Source organism: Schistocerca cancellata, chromosome 9, assembly GCF_023864275.1.
Source record: "Schistocerca cancellata isolate TAMUIC-IGC-003103 chromosome 9, iqSchCanc2.1, whole genome shotgun sequence".
Classification (NCBI taxonomy): Eukaryota; Metazoa; Arthropoda; class Insecta; order Orthoptera; family Acrididae; genus Schistocerca; species Schistocerca cancellata.
The window spans coordinates 500,768,516-500,795,119 of record NC_064634.1 but is presented as its reverse complement, the minus strand read 5'-3'; the positions used below and the strand labels follow the sequence as shown (position 1 = coordinate 500,795,119).

The following is a 26,604-nucleotide window of genomic DNA, read 5'->3' as shown; positions in this document are numbered from 1 at the left end:
AATGCATTAGCTGCACTGATTGATCAACTCTCTAAACCTTTCCTACTTTTGGGAGATTTTTAACACCCACAACCCCTTGTGGGGTGGCACCGTGCTTACTGGCTGAGGCAGAGATGTCGAAACTTTACTGTCTCAGTTAAACCTCTGCCTCTTAAATACTGGGGCTGCCACACATTTCAGTGTGGCATGGTAGTTACTCGGCCATTGATTTATCAATTTGCAGCCCAGGACTTCTCCCATCTATCCACTGGAGAGCACATGACAACCTGTGTGGTAGTGACCACTTCCCCATCTTCCTGTCATTGCCCTGGCATCAGGCCCATGGATGCCTGCCCAGATGTGCTTTAAACATGGCCGACTGGGAAACTTTCACCTCTGCTGTCACCATTGAATCTCCCCCACATGCTAACATCAATGTATGGTTTAGCAGGTGACAACAACAACTGTTACTGCAGCAGAAAACATGATCCCTCACCCTTTAGGGTACCCCCTGTGCAAGGCAATTCCTTGGTGGTCGCCGGAAGTAGCTGAAACAATTAAGGAGCATCGGCGAGCTCTATAGTGGCATAAGTGGCACCCTTCCCTGGAACACCTCATAGCCTTTAAACGGCTCCGTGCCTGCGTTCGCCAATTTATCAAACAACGGAAGTAGAAGTGTCACCTTCCCAAGCCGGGGCAAAGATCAAATAGCATTTTTGTGTACTAGACCCCAACAGGTGTTCCCATAAATGGTGTATTATCTACCAACACAAACGCGATTGTTGAGCACTTTGCTCGAGCCTCTGCGTCAGACAATTACCCAGCCTTTGACACTCTCAAACGGCAGCTGGAAGGGAAAGTCCTCTCTTTCACTACATGCTGCAGTGAATCCTATAATGCCCCATTTACAGAGTGGGAGCTCCTCAGTGCCCTTGCACATTTCCCTGACACAGCTCCTGGGCCTGATCGGATCCACAGCCAGATGATTAAACATCTCTCATCTGACTACAAGTGAAATATCCTAGTCATCTTCATCTGGATCAGGTGCAATGGTGTCTTTCCTTCACAGTGATGGGAGAGCACCATCATTACGGTGCTCAAACCCGGAAAAAACCTGATTGATGTGGATAGCTATTGGCCCATCAGCTTCACCAATGTTATTTGTAAGCTGCTGGAATGTATGGTGTGTCGGCGGTTGGGTTGGGTCCTGGAGTCATGTGGCTTACTGGCTCCATGTCAGGGCGGCTTCCACCAGGGTTGTTCTACAACGGATAATCTTGTGTTCCTCGAGTCTGCCATCCAAACGGCCTTTTCCAGATGCCAACACCTGGTTGCCATCTTTTTTTGACTTGCATAAAGCATACAACACAATCTGGCGACATCGTATCCTTGCCACATTGGAGGAGTGTGGTATTCGGGGCCCGCTCCCAATTTTTATCCAAAACTTCCTATCACTCGGTACTTTCCATGTCCAAGTTGGCACCTCTCATAGTTCCATCCATATACAGGAGAATGGAGTCCCCCAGGGCTCTGTATTGAGTGTCTCTATTTTTAGTGGCCATTAACAGTCTAGATGCAGCTGTCAGGCCCTCTATCTCACCTTCTCTGTATACAGATGACTTGTGCATTTCGTACTGATGCTCCAGTACTGGTGTTGCTGAGCATTGCCTACAGGGAGCCATACACAAGGCGCAGTCATGGGCTCTAGCCCATGGATTCCAGTTTTCTGCCACGAAGACGTGTGTCATGCATTTCTGTCGGCATCATACTGTTCATCCGGAACCAGAACTTTACCTTGACGATGATCCACTCACTGTAGTGGAGACATATCGATTCTTAGGTCGGGTTTTCAATGCTGTTCCACTTGGCTTCCTCATCTTCGTGAGCTTAAACAGAAGTGTTGGCAGTACCTCAGTGCCCTCCGCGGCCTGAGCAACACCAACTGGGATGCAGATCACTCCACGCTGCTGCAGCTCTACAGAGCCCTTGTTCAATCCCGCCTTAACTGTGGGAGTGTGATTTATGGTTCGACAGTGCCCTCAGCATTGCGTTTGCTTGATCCATTGCACCAATGCGGAGTTCGACTAGCGACAGGAGCTTTTAGGGAGAGTCCGGTGACAAGCATACTGGTGGAGGCTGGAGTCCTTCCATTAAAGATCAGACATGCACAACTGCTCACCAGTTAAGTTGCACACATTCATAGCTCTCCTGAATATCCTAATTACTGTTTTCTTTTCCCAACCACGGTGGTTCACCTCCCACATAGGTGGCCCAGGTCAGGGCTATAGACTGCAGTTCACGTGTGATCACTTCTGTCTGTACTGGAGTCCTTCCCTTCACCTCCACGGTGTAGCTGTAGGCCAAATCTTTCCCCGGACCTTTCGCATGGCGCTAAGGACTCAGTTAACCCTGCGGCTCTCTGCTGTCACTTCCTCTCGATTCTTGAAGTGTTCTGGGGCTCTGAAGTGGTTTATACCACCAGCTCGATATCTGATGGTAATGTTGGCTTTGCCTTTGTCCACAGAGGCCATATTGAACAGCATTCCTTGCCCAATGGCTGCGGTGTATTCACTGCAGAGCTGCTGACCATATCTCGTGCCCTTCAGTATATCCGTTCGTGCCCCGAGGAATTGTTTCTTCTGTGTACTGACTCCTTTAGTGGCCTATAAGCTATTGACTAGTGCTACCCTCGCCATCCATTGGTGTTATCCACTCAAAGAGTTCGTCTATGCCCTGGACTGGTCCCATCCTGTCGTTCAGTGGTGTTTGTGTGGACCCCAGGACACATTGGCATCCCAGGCAACAAACTTGCCGACAGGCTGGGCAAACAGGCTATGCAGAAACCGCTTCTGGAGGTGGGAATCTCTGAACGTTACCTGTGTTCTGACTTACGCCGCAGGGGTTTTTTGTCTTTTGGAGATGGAACAGCATAACAGTTCACACAACAAACTGCATATCATTAATGAGTCTACGAATGTGTGGAAGTCTTCCATGTGGGCCTCTCGCAGCGAATCAGTTGTCCTCTGCCGGCTCCGCATTGGCCACACTTGGGCAGCCCACAGTTACCTCTTGTGCCGTGAAGACCTGCCTCGGTGTCGGTGCGCCCCCCCCCCCCCCCCCCCCTCCCGTTGAGTGTGGCCCATATTCTGGTTCAATTTCTCACTTTGACTGCCCAGCGACGAAATAAGGGGTTACTGGACTCGTTGCCACTCATTTTATCTGACAACGCCTCATTGGCTGATTTAGTTTTACATTTTATTTGTGAGGGTGGGTTTTATCATTTGATCTAAGTTTTAGCGCATGTCCTTTGTCCCTCTGTGTCCTCCACCTTAGCGCTTTTATGGTGAAGGTTTTAATGTGTTGCAGACTGGTTGGCTTTTCCTTTTTATCCTTGTGGCCGGCCAGCCACTGTTATCTTTCTTGTTTTACTCTCTTCTGTTTCTAGCGTGTGTCTGTTGTTTTCTTGACCTCTTTTTTTTTTTTCCTTTTAGTGTTAGTTGCCTTTCCTTCGTTCTTGCAGTTTTTCCTTTCTTTCAATTTTGTGTTATATCTCTCGTTTGTTTTATTATCACATTTGTGGCATTGTTTTATTAGGAACAAGGGACTGATGACTTTGTATGAAGTTTGGTCCCTTCCTCCCTTTTTTAAACTAACGAACCAGCTAACAAACAGGTTAATAAGTGACTAGATGAAAGCCACAAGCTCGCTTATCAGTTTGACATAGGACCAGAATTTTCTTGTGTTCTCAGACAGATCTTTTGCTGAGGTGTGACAGTGGTAGTTGTTGTACACTGCGTGCATAGATCTTTACAGAGACGCATGAATTTCTACTAACCACTGCTTGAAGTCATTTGTGCGTTCACTTTTGAACCTAGAGTGCAACAGCCTCTGCTTCCTCAGCATCTGCCAGATTTCATTATTAAACTATATTGGGTCTTTTCCATCCTTTGTCCACTTACTGGGCACATAACTCTCCAGATCACAGTTTACGATATGCTTAAACTTTGACCGTAATTCCTTTACATCCATCTTAATGGATGCCAATTCACTGTCCAAGGGAGATGCTTATAACTGCTTATCTGCTCTATCAGAAGCACTCTGCTAGCCTTCTTAACAGATTTATTAACTTTCGTAATCATAGGTGCTTTAAAGGCATCATGATCACTAAGCTCCATTTCTCTACTGACATTGTTGATAAGATCCATCCTATTTGTAGCTACAAGGTCTAAGATATTTCCATTGCCTGTCGGCTGCAGCTGCCGAGTTAGGTACTAAAAACAATTTTCAGAAAATGTGTTCAAAAGTATTTCGCGTAACTGTCTGGCTGTATCCCAGCAGTGAATCCATAGACATCCCAGTCTATACTCGGCAGGTTAAAGTCGTCTCCAGTTAGTACTGCATGATCTAGGTATTTATGCACTATTGACTGTAGATTTTCTTTGAATGACTCTAGAACTGTCACAGCAGAATCGGGTAGCCGGCAAAAACATCCAACTATTAAATTGGTCACCTACACCTGTTATACACAACCAGGTGACTTCACTGTCACACTCAACTTTGACCTCACTGGAGACAATATTTTTGTCAACTGCACACATTTGCAGCTTCCCAAAGCGCCCGATCTACCATCTCCTTTTTCCTAATGTGGAAATCCAAATCCCGCTATAGTGTCCCAGATCAAGGCTTACAATCGCAATCCATGTTTGGCCCCTCCTTCTGAACTCTAGTTTCCTCTTCCACCTCTCCTCCGGGTCTACTCACGTACATCTCCATGGTGCATCACAGGGTTCAGAAATAGTCTGCACTGATGGCTTGATGGTTGCAGGTCACATAGGCTTTGTTTTTACTTACAGGTGACATGTTGGACTGTACTCCTTGCATTGCAGAGTGTTTTCACTGCAGAATTGGTAACCATCTCTTGTGCTTTTTAGCATATCCATTCCTGCACTGGTAGGTTCTTTCTCTTCAGCAGTGACTCCTTCAGCAGTTTGCAAGCTCTTGACCAGTGTTACCCTAGCCATCCCTTGGTTTTGGCTATTCAGGATTCCCTGTGTGTCCTCGAACAATGTGGATGCTCAGTGACCTTTGTCTGGACCCCTGGTCACATTGGGATCCCAGGGAAAGAACTTGTTGATACTCTGTCAAAACTGGCTACCAGTAATATGATTCTTTATTTCAGTATTCTGGAAACAGACCTCCAATCAGTATTACACCATTTAGGAATCTGGAATAGGGAATGGCTCACTCCGACTTCACAAAAGTAGCTACAGATGATAAAGGAGACTACAAATCTATGGAGGTCCTCCATGCGGGCCTCTCACAAGAACTCTATTGTCCCTTGTCGGCTCCACATCACCTGTACTTGGCTGAGTGGTAGTCATCTTCTCCATTTGGAGGACCAATGCCACTGGCATTGTGGTTCCTGTTTGGGAGAGGTCCATATTTTGGTAAACTGTCACAACTGAGCCACCCTGTGGCTATTCCTGGTGTTAGGAGATGGCTGATATTGTTTTACATTTTATTTGTGGATGGGGCTTTTATCACTGTCTTTAAGAGAAGGCCACTCAACCTTGTTAGCCCATTGAGGGGTTGGGAGAATACTCTGTTGTCTCCTCGGCCCAGACTGGGCTACAGCTGTCTGTCCCTCACCCTACCTGCTCTTTTTGCTCTTCATCCCCCTCTCGCATGGTCTGTTCAACCTGTTCCTCTTTTGTCTGTCTGTGCTTCTGTTGCCCTTTCCATATCTCTTGTCTTTCCTAGGCAGTTTCTGAGTGGAGTACCTTTGGTAAGTGGTGAGGTGGTTAGGGATGTGTGTCCCCTAATTGCACTCTGCATTCAGGGGCTTATGACTGCTTCCTAGAGGGGCATCTCGCCTGCCTTTCTTCCTATGTCTCCTTTTCTTCTTTTTGTCCTTTATCTAGTCTTAGTTGAGTTGTGATAGACCTCGGGGTTTTCTTCCCTTGGGTTTTACGTAATAGGCTATCTCTGATCTACAATCATGTAGACCTGTCTGTTCAAGGAAAAGGGTACTGATGACCTAGTAGTTGGTCCTTTTAATCATCCAACTAACCAACCCTCCATGTCCACCGCTAGGCACACTTTGGGAGGACTATTTGTGAAAAAGTGACTCATTGTAAAAGGGCTGATATTAGTATTTTGAGTGTACGGAATAAATATATGTGGTTAATAACTATTTTCTTTTGCCCATTGAAGAAGCTAGTAGTTCAAGAAGTGACACTGAGAGAAGGTATTAAGAATTACTGTAGAGTTGTTATGCTACTAGTGTCTAATAACGGAGTGTGTAAAATTCATATTGTGATTGGGTTTTTTTGGCGCAGAATACCACAGTTAGTTTTGACAGCTGGCGATAAACTCTATTTTTAAAAAAAAAAAAAAAAAAAAAAAGTACTGGCTAGTAAATTTAGAGTAAGTGATTCAACAATGGTGTTCTGTCCAGTAGTTCCCCAACAGTGTGCCACGTTACAAATCAGTTACAAAAATATTGAACATCATCAAGGTTTTTATATATACAGTCACTCACCAACCATTGGCAGGAGATCACACACATAACAGATATTACAGTTTGCAAGCTTTCGAAGCCAGTGGTTGCTCCTTCTGACAGAAGGGTTGAAGGGAAAATTAGAGGGGTGATGAAAAACAACTGATGAGGTTTAGGAAAAGGGGTACAGTTTGGAAAAGTCACCCCGAACTCTGTCAGGGTAGACTTACCCTCTACATTTCTTTTCAAACCTTCATCCAGGAGGAGGAGCCACTAACTTCAGTAGCTTGCAAACTGTAATACCTTTTATATTTGTGGTGTTCTGCTCCTGCTTCATGAGTAGATTTTATGTATATACGAGGGTTGTTTTTTTAAGTAAGGGCCGTTCGCGTGTATAGTCCCGTAGTTCGCGCGGACGCCGCAACAAGCCACCGCACCACTTGCCGGCATCCTTCCCGTTCACACTGATGCAAGTTGCAGCTCTGTAGCTGACGTGTAAGCATCGCTGTGCTACTTTATAATGTTTACAATTATTGAATCACCCGCCGCGTGTGAGATACGGTCAGTGATACGTTTTTTGACCGCGAGAAGCCTATCAGCTGCAGAAATTCATCGTCAGTTAACAGAAGTTTATGGCTTGAATGCAATGAGTGAAGGTAAAGTGCGTCAATGGGTTAGAGAGTTTAAAAATGGCCGTCAAAACGTCCATGATGAAGAACGCTCAGGCCGGCCCTCTGTGATCACTGATGATTTGGTGGCTGCAGTCGAAACAAAGATTCGTGAGGACAGAAGATTCACAATTTCCACTCTTTCTTTGGAATTTCCACAAGTTTCAAGATCGGTTTTGTACAAAATTGTATCTGAAAACCTAAACTTTAAGAAACTGTGTTCTCGGTGGGTACCCATACTCCTCACAGAGGACCACAAAGGGAAGAGATTTGCCACTTCATTGGACTTTTTGATTCGTTATGAGCAAGAAGGGGATGAAATGTGGAGTCAAATTGTCACTGGAGATGAAACATGGGTATCCCATATCACTCCTGAATGCCAGCGACAATCGATGGAATGGTGACACACAACCTCACCCGTCAAGGTCAAAGCCAAACAGACGCTGTCAAAGCGCAAGATTATGGCAACTGTGTTCTGGGACCGGCACGGTGTTTTGCTAGTGGACTTTATGCCACGAGGAACGACAATCAACTCTGATGCCTACTGTGCAACTCTAAAGAAGCTCCGCAGAGCAATTCAAAACAAAAGGCGCGGCATGCTGACAAAAGGAGCTTTGCTGCTGCACGATAATGCTAGGCCTCACACCTCTCAAAAGACTCGGGATTTGATTGATTCTTTTGGCTGGGAAGTTTTGGACCATGCACCATACAGCCCCGACCTTGCTCCTAGTGATTTTCACCTTTTCCAGTACCTGAAACACCATCTTGGCGGGCAGCTCTTCAATGACGACGATGAAGTGAAAGCGGCCGTGAACTCTTGGCTGTCGGAGCAGGCGGCCGAATTCTTTGAAGAGGGAATTAAAAACTTAGTTGTACGGTATGACAAGTGCTTAAATAAACAAGGCAACTATGTAGAAAAATGGGTAAAAGTGTGTAGAATCAGAAAATAAAAGTTTTTTTACAAAAGTATTTGTATTATTAAAAAAAATAAAACCGGCCCTTACTTAAAAAACAACCCTCGTACATATATATATGTATAAAACTTTTAACTGCAGCTTTATTTCTTGCAGATATAAAGTACCAGATGCATCTTTGTCACGTTAATCTGAAACAAAATCACCAAGCAATAGGTGTTTTGCAGAGTATACCTGGTAAACAACGAAATGCAAAAATCAACATGGCTTTGGCAAAACTGTATCAGCAAGGAGGAATGGAGCGTTCTGCCATAACAGCTTACAAGGAAGTTCTTAGGGTAAGCATGTTAGTAGTAAGGAAGTAAGTGTGAATGGGTCCTTCTGTCACAATTCCATATTTGATTTATTGGTATGTTCAGCTCCCTCTAGCAATGCAAATATTACTTTAATATATATGAATGATGTTTTTTTTCCCTTTGTTGTTAGATTTAAAAAAATCCACTAACAATCACTGTATCTTCCTGGATTTTTAAAAGCCATTTGACACTGTGTCACATTGTCAGCTTATTGAGACTCAGTTATAAGGAATATCTTTTCAAAAATAAGATTGACAGTGTAGGAAAAGACAGATTGTTACTTACTGTAAAAAAGACACATCAAATTGCAGACAGCACAGTTAAGACACTTAAATTAAGCTTCTGCCATTTGCGTGCGAGATGTGCTCGCTCGCGTTTGTGAATGGTGTGTGTTTCTCTTTTACTGATGAAGGCTGTGGCCGAAAGCTTTATGTGCCTGCCTGCAACTTGGTGTCTTACTTACAGTAAGTATCAATTTGTCTTTTCTTACCTTGTTGATATTCCTACCTGGAGTTTCCATTATTCGATTCAAAAATAAGTGGCTGCACGATTCTGGTAGAACACAGTATGTTACTTCAAGTGGCAAATGTTTGAAAGTAATTGTTGTGAGTGAACTTAGGATATAATTTTATAGCAAGTACACAACACTTTTAGGAATAGTGATCTTCTTCCTTTAATATCTGAAAGATGACTCACAGCAACAACAGAAACTTCAAAGAGTAATAACATGGAAAACAAAATAAACTCATAAGAGCAAAGAAATTCACAACACAGAGCCAAGCACTACCATAGGAGAGGAGAGGGAACACAATTCTGATTTATTTACTTTAACACTTCCCCTCAAATCAGACTGTGGTCCACTGAACAACTATTAAATAAAAAATAAGAGGTCAAAACACATTAGTTATGAAGTCCTATCTTGGTACACCTTGCTTTAAATTTGTTTGATTTTAAAGGCTTTGTAAACATGTCACCTAGTTGATTTTCAGAACACACACATTCTACATTGATATCCCCATTTCGATAGAGTTCACGCACAAAATAATACCATATTTCAATGTGCTTAGAACGTTCGTGGAACTCTGCGTGTTTCACTAATTTAATGGCACTTACATTGTCAATGAACAATATGGGCGTGTTACTTTTTCCACTGAGCTCCAAAAGCAGTCTGTTGAGCCATACTAACTCCTTGGCTTCTTCACTTGCAGCAACGAACTCCACTTCAGTGGTGGATAGTGCAACTGATTTCTGCAGTTGAAATGTCCACAATAGAGCCATATCACCAATCATCGAAACAAAACCATTTGTTGATCATCTTGTTTTAGTGTTGCCAGCAAAATCAGCATCAGCATAGGCAGAAAGTTTACTGCCAGATGAAGTATAGAAGAGACCTGTCTGAAGTGCCACAAAGATATTTGAAAATATGTTTTACAGCATTCCAATCGGAAGAAGTGGGTTTAGCCATAGATCGAGCAACTTTTGAACCAGCATAAGCAAGATCTGGATGAGCAGAGCATGCCAGGTACATTAATGATTCCACAGTTGAACAATAAGGAATGTTGTTGTCAAGATTATTGCTATATTCACTATCTAATTGTTCATTATCACATGGAGTTTTAATGGTTTTGAATCATCCATGTTAAAACAATGTAGAATCTTCTCTGTGTATGCTCGCTGTGAAATAAACAAGCCAGACTCTCATTGCTCTATTTGCATACCTAAAAATGAGTCTAAGGATCCCACTGTTGTTTTGAATTCAGACTTTAACCTATCTAAAAATGAATTCACCGCACTTTCAGTTGTTCCTGCTGTAAGTCCCTCATCGACATAAATAACAATCAGCAATTTTTCTGTTTTGATTTGTCAAATGTAAATTGCAAGAACCTGCTGTTGAAATAATAAAGCCATTTTTTCATGAATGAATGAAACTTATTAGTCCAGCAATAGGTGATTGCTTAAGTCCATACAATGATTTCAAGTCGACAAACACAACCTGACCTGTCATCGAAACCTTCTGGTTGAACCATGTATATTTCTGTATCCAAGTCACCATATAAAAATGCAGTTCTAATGTCAAGTTGAGCACATTTCAAATTTTCATAAGCTGCAATCACTATTATAGCATTAATAGCATCATAACGAGCAACTGGACTAAATGTTTCATCATAATAAAGTCTGGCACGTTGAAACATATTGCACACAACCAAGAGAGCACAGTATCAATCAGTCAGTCAATCAGGCTTATATTTTATATGAATTATCCATTTATTATTGATAACATGTTTTCATTTAGGCGGTTCTACCAAGTCCAAGTTATCATTTTCTTCAAATGCCTTCATTTCTTCTTTCATCACATAAACCATTCATTGGAATTACTACTTTCCATAGCTTCATTGAAGTTTGTTGGTGCAAGCTCTTCATGGATTGTTTTTGTCAGGTAAAATAATGCATGTGCTTCTTGAGAGTGGTGAGGCTGGTATCCTAATTCGTAGTCACTAAATTTTACTGGGGGACTTATTTCAAGAACTCGTGGATTTGGTAACTCATTCAAATATTCTTGGTCACTAGTTTCAGTCTGATCAACAGTAGATTCACTTTTTCTCCTGTTTCTTCAGGCACGGAATTAAATTCCAATTCAATCGAATTTCCAGTTGTACGTAGCTTTTCTGGTTGAAAATCAACATTGCGTGATTTCATCATACGATGTTTTGATGGAATCCACACTCTGGAACCATCTTTGCCATTCACGTAGCCAATGAAATGACCAGGTATAGCCTTTTCATTGAACTTAGAATGAAATTTCTTTGGCAATTAAACATAGCATTTTGATCCAAAAATTCGTAGGTAGTAAAACTGTTAAACACTTTACCAGTCCACAGTTCGAAAGGTGTTTTACCTTCAGCACTTGGCTTCCCACTACATTTGAGTAGAAAAATGTCTGTGTCACATGCATGAGCTTGCTAGACATTAACATTGAGCTAGCTATTTCAACTATATGTTGATTTGCTTGTTCGGCAACATCATTTTGCTCAGTAGTGTCTGGACGTATAAGATGAAACTCAATATCACAGTCTCGTAGAACAGCAGCTACCACGTTACAATTAAACTCTCCTCCACCACCAAACCGAAATACTTTTACCTTATGACCAGTAGCATCAGACTCCTTCAAAAATGTTTTTAAATTGTTAGCCACTTCAGATTTATTTCACATGAAATATATCCAAACGAAATTATAAAAATCATCTTCAAAAATCACATAGTAACGAGAACCATTTATTGAGTCAGTAGACATGGTTCCATTAATGTCTGCATTGATCAACTCACTGACAGTTTGTGAACGATCTCTGTGATGACTAAATGGTTTACCGTGGGATTTGCCAAGAACACATCCATCACAAAATGATGTGGTATCAGGGCACTTAACTGATATACGAAAACAAGAGAGCACATCTCGTATATGATGTTTATCTTGATGACCAAGTCTCTCATGCCATTATTTTAGTTGTTCCTTTGAAGTTGCTAAGTTAATCATTACTTGTAAATCTGGAGGACAAACTCGCATGTTCATAATGTAAACTGAATCAACTATCCTTCCTATTGCGACTATTTCACTACATCGCAGAATGATAACACCTATACTGCCAGTCTTATGTGCAAAAATAACTTCTTTGCCAACTGTCTGCACACATTGTGGAATCTGAAACTTTTCGAATGTAGCGAAATTCCATTTATTTGATGAAATATGATGTCATGCCAGAGGCCAAAATCCTAGAATCTATCAAAACTAACATGAGACAGCAAGCTAGTGGCTAGAAACGTATTTGGTTTGTTGCTCACTTTTAAACTGAAATTTGAATTATTATTGTTGTTAGCTGTCACTCTTGCTTCTTCTGCAGACATGCACTTTTGGCATTTTGTGATAATATGTCCAGCATTCTTGCAATACAGATGCATACGACTTTCTTTCTTATTTGACTTACTCCCCTCTGTTGCAAATTGCTTCCGTTTTTGATGTTGCTCATTTGATTTTGATTTTGCGTAGAAAGCACCAGGTGCCTGTGTAGCTAGTGAATTGTAATCGAACGCAAGTTCTCAATTAGAAACTATCGTCTGCTCAGGTTCAAGAACACAATACCAGGTCAACCTGTAAAAGTGATATTCAGATCCTAATGTTTTGAAAATACGATGGTGGAGCAGTGAAAGGGGCCAAGTTGCATTTGGATTAATTTTGTTCAGTTCACTGCACAAGTCATGGAAAATGTTCACAAGTAGCAATTTATGTTCTGTTATAGACGTGATGTCATCTTTTGATGTTTCAAAGAAACAATCGAACAACATATATAGTTGCTACAATGAAGATTGTTCATATACTGACATAAGGGTATCCCAGATTTCTTTTGCATCAGTCTTCTTTCGTACATGAATAGCAAGTTCCTCATCAAGCGCCCTTCCAATGATACGAGCTGCCTGAGCATTGTCCCGTTGACAGTGGTGATAGGCGTCGGACGGTTCTTCTCCTTCCGCTAATGACGGACACTGACGTGTACCATCTATAATTGAATAAGGAGAATGTTTCATTAAACAAAGTAGAATCTGCCATTTCCATGTTTCCCACTGATCTTTACTTGACAGTTTGCGAATATTTGTATGACTAATATCATCACTCAACTGAACCACTGTGTCTGCCATTCCAAAAATTTTGGAGTCTCATGAATATCCTAGTATATGGAAATAATAGAAGGAAACATTCCATGAAGGAAAAATATACCTAAAAACAAAGATGATGTGACTTACCAAATGAAAGTGCTGGCAGGTCGACAGACACACAAACGAACACAAACATACACACAAAATTCAAGCTTTCGCAACAAACTGTTGCCTCATCAGGAAAGAGGGAAGGAGAGGGAAAGACGAAAGGATGTGGGTTTTAAGGGAGAGGGTAAAGAGTCATTCCAGTCCCGGGAGCGGAAAGACTTACCTTATGGGGAAAAAAGGACGGGTATACACTCGCGCGCACACACACACATATCCATCCACACATATACAGACACAAGCAGACAGTGTATACCCGTCCTTTTTTCCCCATAAGGTAAGTCTTTCCGCTCCCGGGACTGGAATGACTCCTTACCCTCTCCCTTAAAACCCACATCCTTTCGTCTTTCCCTCTCCTTCCCTCTTTCCTGATGAGGCAACAGTTTGTTGCGAAAGCTTGAATTTTGTGTGTATGTTTGTGTTCGTTTGTGTGTCTGTCGACCTGCCAGCACTTTCATTTGGTAAGTCACATTTTTCTAGTATATGGAAAAATAGTCTCATGAACAAATATTGTAATTCTCAGAGCCTGAAGCGTTCAAACCTGGGCCCATAACCTGTTGTGGATGGACTTAGGATATAATTTTATAGCAAGAACACAACACTTTAAGGAATAGTGATCTTCTTCCTTTAATATCTAAAAGATGACTCACAGCAACAACAGAAACTTCAACATGGAAAACAAAAGAAACTCTTAGGAGCAAAGAAATTCACAACACAGAACCAAGCACCGTAGGAGAGGAGAGGAGAGGAAAACAGTTCTGATTTATTTATTTTGACAGTAATGGCAGGTAAGCCCCCAGTAAAACATAGTACGACCACAAATCTTCTCAGTTTATGTGAATGATTTAACCAGAGCAAACTTAAATAGAGAAAACTAATAAATTATGAGACATATTTGCTGTGCAGTGTTTGCCTTCAGCAGGAAAAATATGTAATATTGTCAATGGTCACACATAAAAGTGATACACTTCCTAGCTTCCAGGAATAATAGATCCCTCCTTGGGGAGGGGAGGGAGGAATAGGTTGGGGAAAAGCTGGTCACCTGGACTCCTCCGCATTGCAGATAGGTCCCTCTCATTCTGGACTCAGAATGGCCAGCCCTTTCTTTTACCTTCCCCAACCTATTCATCTTTCCTCTCCCTGAGGAAGGAGCTATTATTTCTGAAAGCTATGAAGTTTATCCCTGTTGTATGTGTGGCTATTAGCAGTACTATGCCTTTTGCCTCACTAAGGTAAGTACTGTAATTCAATTCTGTCTCATAATACAAAGATTGTCAGATAGGATCAGTAGTACTCAGCTTGTTCACACATAATGCTGTTGCCCCCAGGGGGCTCGCCACTCCTTGGTGAGTTCATGCTTAGCTACCATGGGGCCTTAGCTTTTTCAGCATTTTTTTCCCTTCTGTGCTGCATGTCTGTCTTCTTGCTATTATTTTTCCCCTCCCTTGAGGAACACGTCTGGCGCGTTATTTGGAATGTTCTGCATCCTGTCGCTGCTGTAAGAACAGTCTCACTTTTGTTTTTCGCTCCCTTTTCCTTTCCTTGTTTCCCTTTTTCTCTTGTTCCTCTGCTTCAGCATTTGAGGTTCCTCTTTTTCTTTTTCCTCCTTGTGCGCTCCTGAAGGCTGGCTCACACATCTGAAACATAACAGGTGATTGGGTAATGCGTAATTCCCAGTCCCGGGTCGACAGGTAGGGTTCGCACGTTTCCCCTGGTACAGGCCAGGCCCAGGGAGGAGTGATTGCCGGAGCTGCAACCTTCCCAAATGTCGATTGGTCCCCCTATCTGGTATTTGACATTTGGGAGGTGTAACCTGAAGTGTGAACAATCACCTAAGGCGGGTGCGCCCCCTTGTGAAGGGAGCTCCCAGTTGGAAGGAGCGCACCATCGGAGATGCTGGCAATTGTGGGGGATTTACTCGCAATGAGTCCATCATCTTCCCAATCGACGTCTACAAAACATAAATGTAATGAGGCTAATGATGTGAAGACCCTTCCCACCGTGCCACGGTTCCTCATGGTCTCACGTACTGAAGACGGTCAGTCCTTCGCCACAGTAAATCCATTTATTATTCAGAAAGGTGTCGATACAATTGCTGGCCCTGTGAAGTAGTCCTCTCGTTTACAGAATGGAACTTTGCTTTTGGAGACTGCTTCTGATTGTCAAGCACAACAACTGCTTGCTGCCTCACTTCTCCATGGCCACCCTGTCCATGTCAAAGTCCATAGAACTTTGAATTCTCCCCATGGCGTAATTTACACCGGGCTGCTCGACAGTCTCATTGGAGCTGAAATCCAATCTTACCTCTCTGATCAAGGTGTCATTGCCATCCATTGTGTAATGAAAAAGGTGATTCCTCCTTAGTGCCCACCTACACTCTTTCCCTCACCTTTGATAGGGTGGTTTTGCTGTCAAAGAACAAAGCAGGCTATGAAATTAATACAGTCCGGCCATACATTCAGAACATGATGCGCTGCTACCAGTGCCATCGTTTCAATCACACACCCAACCTAATGTGTAACCTGTGGCGGGGATGCACATGAGAGTGATTGCCCACTGTACATGAGCCAAATTTGAAGTAACAAGTATGCGTGGTGATTGTTTTTCAGCATTGGACTCCACAGACTGACCGCACAAGCGAGCCGATGCTTCTGTCGATCCCGTGGAGCAGGATCCTCCTGCTGCTGTGCCCTGTAGTAGCAACTCTACACCTGCTGTCACTCGGTGGCTGCTGAGTTGACACCCCTAGATCTGTTCCTCCTCGTGACTGTCCTCCAATGGAACATTCATGGCCTAAAGTCCCACATAGAGGATTTATGGCTGCTTTTAGCATCGCAGCATCCCCTTGTACTCTGCCTTCAGGAAACGAAATTGCACCCTCACGAGCACTTTGAGCTTTCACATTACTTACCGATTCGTTTTGACCGTCCACCTGCGGTTGTCATTCCATCTTGTGGGGGCGTCATGCTCCTCATATGGGGTGACCTTCATAGTCAACCCTTCTCCCTGACTACCTGTCTTCAAGCTGTTGCAGTTCGCCTTTTCTTTCCCTGCCTGACTTCTCCCCTCTGTACCATTTATGTACCTCCGTCATTCGATGTAATGCTACTCAGTGACTTTAATGCGCATCATCAGCTTTGGGGTTCTTCAGGACCTGTCAGAGAGGTGCCATCTTGGCTGACCTTCTTAACCAACTTAACCTCTTCTGCCTTAACATTGGTGCACCCACTTTCCTTTCCAACTCCTCACACACCTATTCCCATTTGGACCTATCCTTTTGCACTGCCCAGCTCGTCCACCCTCTTGAGTGGTCTGATCTTTCTGACACCTACTTGCGTGACCATTTCCCGTGTGCTCTCCATCTGCTGACTTCTACCCCATCAGCATGCACTCCCAAATGGCAGCTTACTAAGGCTGATTGGCAGCTTTACTCCTTCCTGGAGACCTTCAAAGAACAAGATTTCCCCAGTTGTGATAATCAGGTAGACTATCTCACCAACATTATCCTTACTGCTGCAGAACATTCCGTTCCTTGCACTTCCTCTTTACCACGTCATGTTCCAGTCCCTTGGTGGACTGAGGCATGCCGTGATGCAATTTGTGCATGGAGACATGCTCTCTGCATTTTTAACCGCCACACTATGCTGGAAAACTGCATTCGTTATAAACAGATGCATGCAAAGTGTCGCCTAGTTCTTCTGGATAGCAAAAGAGCTAGCTGGATTTCATTCACTTGTTCTTTTAACAGTTCCATACCTTCCGCTGTCATGTGGGCCAACTTCAGACGGCTCTGGAACCAAGATCCATTCCCCAATTTCCGGCCTGACAGTAACTGACGATGTCATTGTCGACCCTATTACTATCTCCAACACCGTGGGCTGCCATTTTGCGGAAGTTTCGAGCTCTTCCCATTATCACCCTGCCTTCATCCATCAGAAAGAAGTGTAGGCAGCTCGGGTGTACCCTTCTCTTCTCTGAATCATGAGTACTATAATGCTGCCTTTACTATGAGGGAGCTAGATCATGCTCTCAGCTCATCCCGATCCTCTTCCCCAGGGCCAGACACCATCCACATTCAGATGTTGCAGCACATTTTTCTTGCGGGGAAGCACTTTCTGCTTAACACGGACACCCGCCTCTGGGCTGAGGGCACATTTCCTGGACACTGGTGTGAAGCCACCGACATGCCCAGTAAGGACAAAAACCTTCCTTCTAGCTACTGCCCTCTCTCTCTTACCAGCCACGTTTGCAAGGTGATGGAACGTATGATTCGTGCCCACCTGATATGGTGATTAGAATCGCCCCATTTACTGACGATTGCACAGTGTGGATTTCGAGTGCGGCGTTCTACAGTTTACCATCTCGTTACTTTGTCCACCCTTGTCATGAATGGTTTTCTGCAGAAATCCCAGACTGTGGCCGTGTTTTTTCAATTTGGAGAAGGCCTACATCACCTGCTGGAGAACTGGTATTGTCCATACTCTTTATATGTGGGGCTTCCGTGGGCACCTGCCCCGTTTTCTTCAGGCATTTTTACGAGACTGAGTTTTCAAGGTGCTTGTGGGTTCTGCCTTGTCATACATCTTTATCCAGGAAAATGGTGTGTCTCAGGGTTCCGTACTGAGTATCGTCCTCTTTGCTATCGCCAATAACCCAATAATAGGCTGTCTCCACCGGGAATCTCCGGCTCCCTTTTTATTGATGATTTTGCCATCTATTGCAGTTCTTCACGGATTTGTCTCACTGAGCAGCGTCTTCAGCACTGTCTTGATCTCCTCTATTCCTGGAACATGGACAATGGCTTTCGCTTTTCCACTGACAAAACCGTCTGTATGAATTTCTAGAGGTGCAAATGGTTTCTCCCACCATCTCTTTATTTTGGCCCTGCTGCCCTTCCATTCATTGACACTACAAAATTCCTGGGACTCATGCTCGATAGGAAACACTCTTGGTTCTCCCATGTATCTTACCTGGCAGCCCGCTGTACACAATCCCTCAATGTCCTACGTGTCCTCAATGGTACTTCCTGGGGTGCGAATCGAACCACTCTACTCCATTAGTACCAGTCCCTTGTCCGTTCAAAACTTGACTGTGGGTACTTTGTTTATGCATTTGCACACACATCCCTCTTACGCCATCTCAACACTATCCGCCATCATGGCATCTGTTTGGCCACGTATGCCTTTTACACCAGCCTGGGTGAGAGTCTGTATACTGAAACTGCTGAACTACCACTGTCCTACCGCCGTGACTTTTATCCTTAGCAGGTATGCACGCTGTTGGTCTGCCATGCATGGCCGCCCTCCCTATGCCTCCTTCTTTGATGATTTCTTTGATCATCAGTATGGGGCTCGTGCCTCTTCTCTGTTACATCCTGGATTCCGCTTTCAGCACTTGCTACGGTGGCTCAACGTCATGCTACCTACAACTTTCCCAGTGGGTGTGAACCCTTCACCACCTTGGTTTTGTGAATTGGCCCATGTTAACCTTGGCCTTCATTCAATTCCTAAGGACACTACTCCAGCCTCGGTCTATCGCCTTCAGTTTCACAACCTTCGCATGGAACTTCGCGAAAGTACCTTTGTATACACTAATGACTCTTGGACTGACCGTGGGGTCTGGTGTGCCTTCGTCATTGGCACCCGTATCTTTCGATATCAGCTTCTCGCTTACTCCTCAGTATTTACAGCCAAGCTCTTCACCTTGTATCAGGCCAAGGAGTACTTCTGGAGACACAGTCTTTCCAATTGTGTCCTCTGCTCAGACTCACTCAGTGCCCTTCAAAAGTCTATGTGCGCTGTACACTGCCCATCCCTTAGTGCAGCAGGTCCAGGAAAACTGTCACTTTCTCACTCTTGGTGGAGCCAGTGTCATGTTTCTGTGGGTTCTCGGTCATGTCGGTCTGCCAGGAAACAAGGCTCCTGACGCTGCTGCCAAAGCTGCAGTCCTCGTACCTCAGCCCGCGAGTTGCTATATTCCCTCCGATGATCTCTGCATTTCCGTCTGTCAGGAGGTGGTGTCCCTTTGACATCGCCACTGGTCCTCCCTTCTTGGGAATAAACTTCGGCTTATTAAACCTCTCCCAGTGCTTTGGACGACCTCCTCTCGGCCCTCCCGCCGGGAGGAGATCATTTTAACTCGGCCGCGTTTTGGGCACTGCCTTTTTGCCATCGTCATTTGCTAAGTGGAACTCCCCACCACTTTCTACATATTGCGCCCAAATTTTAACTGTCTGCCACTTCCTGATGGAATGCCCTTTTTTTAACCATTTATGTTCCAGCTTGGGTTTGCCGTGTGATTAATCAGCTGTTTTAGTGAATGATGCGTGGGCAGTCGACCGTGTTTTACTTTTTCTCCACTGAAGCAATATGGTGAAGGCCATTTAATTTCTAGCTTCGGACCTCCATTTCTGTATTTTTTAGCCCTTTTTCCACGTGCCTCTTTTAGCTGACTGCTGTTCTGTACATTGGGGCTGACATATTGTCGTTTAACTCCTCTCTGTGTCCGTATTCTATAGTTTTGACTTGGTCGCGTATGAGCCCAGTTGATTTTTGCATCCCAAAGCAAAACAAAACAAAACAAACAAAATAATGCTGTTATATACAAGACACATTTAAGTGTTCCTACCTCCGTAACAAAGTGGTCAGCGTGTTTGACTGCCACATGGGTGGACCTGGATTCAATTCCTGATATTATCAGGGATTTTTATTTTGTTGGGAGGACTGGAATAGGCTGCATTCTGTCTCATAAGGCCGATTGAGGAGCTACTCGACTGAAAAGTAGTGATCCCGAGATCTGGGAAGGTGACATTGGCAGGGAGCGAGATGTGCTGTAAAGGTCACAAAAGGAGCGAGTGAGGTTTGCGTACATTAGAAATTGAGGTGCCCGTTTAATGTTAGGGCTATACCAGCTTCGTTCCGTCCCGCTGTAGTTTCGTAAGCGTGACAAGTCTGAGAATGGTTGCGCTGCAAATGATTCCCACTCATCAACTCTTTCCCCCGTATTGAAGCATGCAGGAGTGTGAGACTAGTCGTGACTCAGTACGGAAACTGAGCATACGACCGTGCTGTTGTGAAGTAGCATTGACAGGGTGAAAATGACCAACTGTAGGGATGCGGTTTATGCAACTGCAGATACGCTCTATAAGAGGAAGAGTGGTGCATAGAAAAAGTTTGATGCTATAGTCTACACCACAGTCAAAAAAGATTCAAAGTTCATCCACTGCTAATAAAATGGTTGTATTCTCATTTGTTCCACCTCCACCATGGGAAGGCATACATACTCCGTCAAAGGAAAACTGGGGCTCAAACAATGTCACTATTGTATCCCTGCAACCAAAAAGCACACTATTTGTGTGTTTTCGGCAGGGAAACTTGCATTTATGGGCTAATAAAAATTGTGTAGTTTATGATTCACTTCTGTGACTTTGTAATTTTTGTAGTTAATTAACCACCATTTAGAGAATACACTTCGTCCTCATCTCCTGTTTTCATTTACTGTCATCGTAGGCCCAGTAATGTGTTCAATGTGTGTGTATGTCAGAGTAATTATTAAACATTCTCTGAATAGTGATCAAATATTGAAGTAAATTTACAGAAGTTTTTGAAACAGTTTTACACACTGTCTGTCTTGTTTGTGTGCTCTGAGTGCTCACTGCCTGTACTACTACCTGAGTTGTTACATTTACTATGTAAATTCTTCACGTTCCACCAGGACTTTTATGACAGAGTTTCTGTATCTAGGCAAAAGAGACAATTGAAGCTTTTAGATGGTGCTGGGTGATAGAGGTAGCTCTTCTATTGCACAGTTTCAAAATGAAGGTTTTGACAGGTACATTCTCGGATGTGCTGTAAAGGTCAGAAAGAGAGTAAGTGAGGCCACCGCAGAGTCTAAATTGCGTCCATGGTGACATAGGACAATAAACAGACAATGCCGATAATTCTCCAAGTCTGTCTGCACGATGCGGCAACATTGCAGGCTGTGGAAGTTCCCGGAGGAAGTCTTGCATTGCGCGCAAACTGTTATGCTACGTCTACACCCGTGGTCTAACACTAAACAGTACATCATCTGAGTGCAACATTTTGTGTTCAAAACCATTCGGCATAAATTTTTGTATTTCTTTTGTTTGAACAGAGAAGTGTTTAATGCAATGGTTGCACAGATACAATGTATTTAGCTTTCTGATACACCAATGATAACAGTTCCATCCAATAAAATCACTGCAAAAGATTTCATGGCAGTGTGTCTGCCTCTGAACACCACATGTGTCAGAGCTCTCCAGGACTCCACTTGCTGCTGCCCGGCAGTGTCTTCCGTGCAGACACTGCAGTGCCTCGCACTTTGTCGAATGCCGTCAGCTACTACTCATCATTTTGGAGATTATAAAATGCTGTACTGTGGTTGAGTGATGCCCCACAGAAAAGTCTACAATTTGCAAGTCACACCCAGTAGCAATGAAGACAGACAACCTATTTTCATATGATGAGCACTGCATTACACTAAGATGTACGACATGAATATGGCTCAAAATTAATTTTTTAGCTTGTCATGCTTTCTGACTACCTAACTACTTGTTTAATGTTATTTTAAATGCTTTATATGTCATTTATTTTCCTTTTAGAAGCAATTCTTCATGCAATTTTTTTGTCAAATTTGTATGGTTTTGTCAAGCTACAGTCAGTAACTGTGGTGAAATGAGTTTTACTGTCATGGTTTGATTTCTTATGGTAGATGTATTTTGCAAAGAATGTTAGAATACCTTGCAGTGTGTGCTCTATAGCAACACAGGCCCACTGCATATTATGAGAGCCATGTATGGATTCTTGTTGAACTTAATGCAGATTTATTGTGATATTTAAGCTATTCAATTAAATTCACATGAGTGAGATTGCCCATTTTTGAGGCTATCCAGAGTGAAAGTAAGCTGCTAACATTGTTGCTGCAAGTGTCTACAGGGGTGCCTAAGTGCTTTTTCACAAATTTAGCAAAGAGGAACTATATTTACTTTGTAACCATTCCCTTCACGTATGGGTCCAACATGATGAACAGAACTCAAATTTGTATGGTTGACAGTGGAGATGTTTGTATAACGAAGAAGCTTGGAATTCACAAAGCAGACATCTGTGACCACTAATGCAGCTTACTTAGCTAGACTTGTGTGAAGACTTTATGTGTAAAGGTTTTCTTCAGATTTTGTTAAAGAACTTCTTCTAGCAACTTGCAGCTGTATTAAATAAAATGGAAAATAATAATCTAGAGTACACTTGTCTGTACCATGATTATAACCGACAACTCGCATCACCCTCGCATCACAAAACATGCATGGAATCATTGAGCTGATGAGACACCGCTGTGAGCAGGTTTCCTTCTTTGTAATGTTAGCTGCTGAGCCTCATAATGCACTGTTAATGAAAGACAAGAATAGTTGTTACTTATGTGAACTGCAGCATTCCTGGAGACCAAAAGTTAAATTTTCTGTGTCTGTGTCTTCTTACATGAGATTATGTAACAAGCCATTGAAATGGAAAGGGAATTCAAAATTAATTTAATGGAATGATTCAGGATCACATGCGGAAGTAAGTGCACTAGCCCAGGGTCACTAAATATTTGCAAATGTGTTGCCAATTCTTAGCTGCACTAGGGACACCTATGTAATGAAATGTTTATTATGTTCATGTTATACAAGTACTCTTAGGGTAGGCACGAACACATTCGGTTTGTATGCAGCATTCCTCCTCATCCTTTCTAACATCTGTTTAGCAAAAAATCCATCATGTTTCAACAGGTGCCACATTATAAATTCATGTTTGCTTTTTAAGCACATTCTATCACTTGTCTGAAATATTTTTTTCATGAAAAATATATTCCATCATTTATTAATTTTTTTTTGAATTTCCATAATTAATGCAGTTTCAGAATGTGACCCATCCTTGCAGAAACTGTATATTGTATTAAATTTATCTTGAGGATCGCTTTTTATCCAGCCAAATGATTTCTTCTTTATGCTCACCACTGATGATTACAGCATTTTGACACAGACACAAAGCTGACAATTAAGCAAACACCGTTTTATAAAACAAACATGAAAAGTAGAATAACAACAGTATTATGAAAATAATAGATTGTTATAATATGAAGGAGACATTGAGTCATAGGCAGCCACTGTGAGAAGACTGCTTACATTGTAGTTTTGGGCCAAAACAAACACACACACACACACACACACACACACACACACACACACACACACACACACACATACTGAGGCATAACTGCACCTGATGGGAGCAGCAGTCTGGTGTGGATGGTGGTGGGAAGGGGTAAGGAGGTAGCATGGGGGCAGGTGGGATAGTAGGGTGTGGTAGGGGGATGGTGTAGTGCTTCTTGTGACAGAACACATGGATGTGATTGGGACTGGGTAGGGCTGCTAGGTGCTGTCAGGAGGTTTAGGGAAAGGGAGAATAGTGAAAGGAAAGAGGACCAGTGGCTGTGTTGGTGGAGTAGAGGGCTGTGTAGTGCAGGAGTGGGTGCAGGGAAGGGGATAAGTAAATGGAGGACAGTGTTAGACACCAACCCCCTTCTTCTCCCAAACTACGTGATTACACCTAGCAGCCCTACCAGGTGCCTGCATGCTCCCACAAGCAGCGCTACACCCTTCCCCACCCATACCCTGCTCTCTCCCCCCTCCCCAACCCTGTCTGCTTCTTACCCTCACCACCCACAGACTGCTTCTCCCACTGGACGCAGTGCTTACATCATGGCCACAGTGGCCAGAGACAGTGGTCACTTCTGTATGAGGTGTGCTTGTGTGAATATGTGTTACTCCAGAGGAAAGCCTTTTGGCCAAAAGCAAAAAGTACAGTAGTCTGTTGAGCCTGTCTGTGGCTCCTGTATACAGTAGTAGCAATATATACTTATCATAATATTTCAATGAAAATATTCAGTTTTTGAGATTTTAATGCAACTGAATAGATAAAAAGTCTACTTGTCAAACATTCAGTTGCTTTTGCAGACTGGCTTCACTTTTAAAAAAACAAAGGAATAATAATCCAATGAATATGTAAAACTACAACCAACTGATCCAACTGTTTTCATTTGGTTGCTCCCACAGACTGACTTCACCTCAAAGAATTAATGAATAATTCAACCATTATACACAACTATAACGGAATGAGTTGATTCGTTTCAAACAATTGACTGAATCAATCATTTTCATTCAGTTGTTCCCATCATTGATGTTACATTCCAGTGTCATATCACCCCAAGGGAGAACTGTGGGTGCATCGTGACATTAAAGATGAAGGAAGTATCCCCCACACCCCCACTCCCCCTAAAAATGTAGTTCAAAACAATGTTTCCCATGCAGAATGATATGGCCACAGTCTTTTGAGACAATCAGGATGTGGAACTGGTTGATTTCCTGACCTGTGGAGTGTCTTTGAATGCTACCAGTGCCAGTTACTGTGCCAAGCTGGTGCAGTTACAAAAGATGATTCAGGGGAAATAACCAGGATTTCCTTTGAAAAATATCATCTTGTTGAATGACAATGCCCACCTACATAAGGCCTCAGTTTATAGGTGATTTTGTCTGACATTTCATAGACTACATAGGATCACTATCCATACAGCCCAAATCTCACTTCAAGTTATTATCTCTTCAAACCATTAAAAACCGCATTGTCACCACTTCAGAATCCTTGCCAATGTTCAGGATGCTGTTAGTGGCTGCCAGACTTGCACCTTGATTACTCTTGTGCCTATTTCATCAGTTTGCTTTAAAAATAGGACAACTTTGGCAACCATTGAAAAGTAGTATGTACCATTGTGTTAATAACTTTGATTTTGTGAATAAAGATTTTTTTCCCAGAGGACTTGCTACCTTACTTTTTCAACCATCCTTATAACTTTGTATCTATTTTTACTGTATATCTAGCAGATCTGTGGTTGCTTGAAGTTCAGAAGTGTTTGAGAATTATCACATCCTCGTCAGCTTTTTTTTTATTATTATTATTTGATAAAATATTGTCGACCAGTATTTACCTTCTGGATGTGAAAAACTACTGAGAGCCCAGGATGAAAAGGACCCACCTGCTTTGAGGATAAGGAGAAACAGAGGTGAAGGGAAAGACAGCGGACAGTCTGGCCACTGGTAGGATAGCACATCTGCAGTAGTATGGAGTGGTATCTGCCCGGTATGCTGAATGTCTCACTAAGGAACTACCCTCCAAACCTAGTCTGCAAACAGATCTCCCTTGTTATATCCATTCACCCCTAATCCCCCAACAAACTCCACAAACCAACTGCAAAGCACCCCTACCCAGTATCCCACCCCCAGGGGATGCATGGTCCTTTCATGAGTACGTGCGTGGTGAGCACGGGGCCCCCAGATATTGCAGCCTTCCTTCTTTCCCGGGCTGCATTTCCTTTCCCTTCCCCTCCTTTCCTGTTCTTGCTCCTTCCCCTCCACCCTCTCTTCTCCCTGTCTTGGTGTCCTTGTTTATGTTGGCCCCACTATTCTCCTGGTTATATCCAGATTTGTTGAGTAATTACCTCATCCTTTTGGCATTCTCTGGTCCCCCTCTGAGGTTTTACCTCCATTACTAAATTTCTATTCCATAGTGTGAGCCATTTGGGGAAGAGCACCTTACCTAGTGTCTCGAGCATGTGCCCTCCTTGTTCCTTCCATCTTTTCCTTCACGTCGTTGCCTGATGCTAGGGTACATAGCCAGCACGGTAGCCAGTCCGTGTGGTGGGGTCACTATGTACCTTTTTGGTTGAGCCCCCTGAAAACACAGGAATCATACTTCTGATGCCTGATCTGTGACCACCTCATGTAAGCCTAGGAGTGGTTGCTTGTCATTCTGGAGCATCAGAACTCCCGGCAATGGCCACCGTGCCAGACGGCCCTTACTGTGGCTGGTTGCCACCTGTGGGGAGAGCCCCTGATCGGAGTGGGTGGTATCAGGGTGGACACTATTCAAATGAAACACATACGGGTCCAGAACTCTTTCCGTTCTTCTACGGCTGTCTCTTTGAATGGAAATGATTCTTTTAGTGCTTCTTCTTCTGCCCCTTCAGCCTTCCCTTCCATGGCTACCCCTTGGGAGGAGGGTCAGGCTCATCGGCTAGGGGCGAAACCTTTCCCCCACTATCTGGTTTGCATCAGGACTGATGGGGATACTTCACCAATACCAAACCTTTATTTTTTGTGGAACACATTGAAGACAAGTTTGGCGAAGTGGCCTCTCTGAGCAAGATACGGTAAGGTGCGTTGTTGATCAAAACTGCTTCAGCTTTCCAGGCTGTGGCCCTTCGTGCCTCTGACCATCTTGGCACAATTCCTGTGTCCATTACCCCCCCACCAGTCTTTGAATATG

General features: G+C 43.3%; 1 protein-coding gene across 1 annotated transcript in view; it reads left to right on the top strand.

Annotated features, from left to right (window-relative positions):
- Window positions 1-26,604, top strand: part of LOC126100200 (anaphase-promoting complex subunit 7) — a 169,542-nt gene that overhangs the window by 23,341 nt on the left and 119,597 nt on the right. The window contains exon 3 of the mRNA XM_049910760.1: window positions 8,217-8,398. Within this exon, the coding sequence (XP_049766717.1) occupies window positions 8,217-8,398 (182 nt within the window). The remainder of the gene's footprint in view (window positions 1-8,216; window positions 8,399-26,604) is intronic.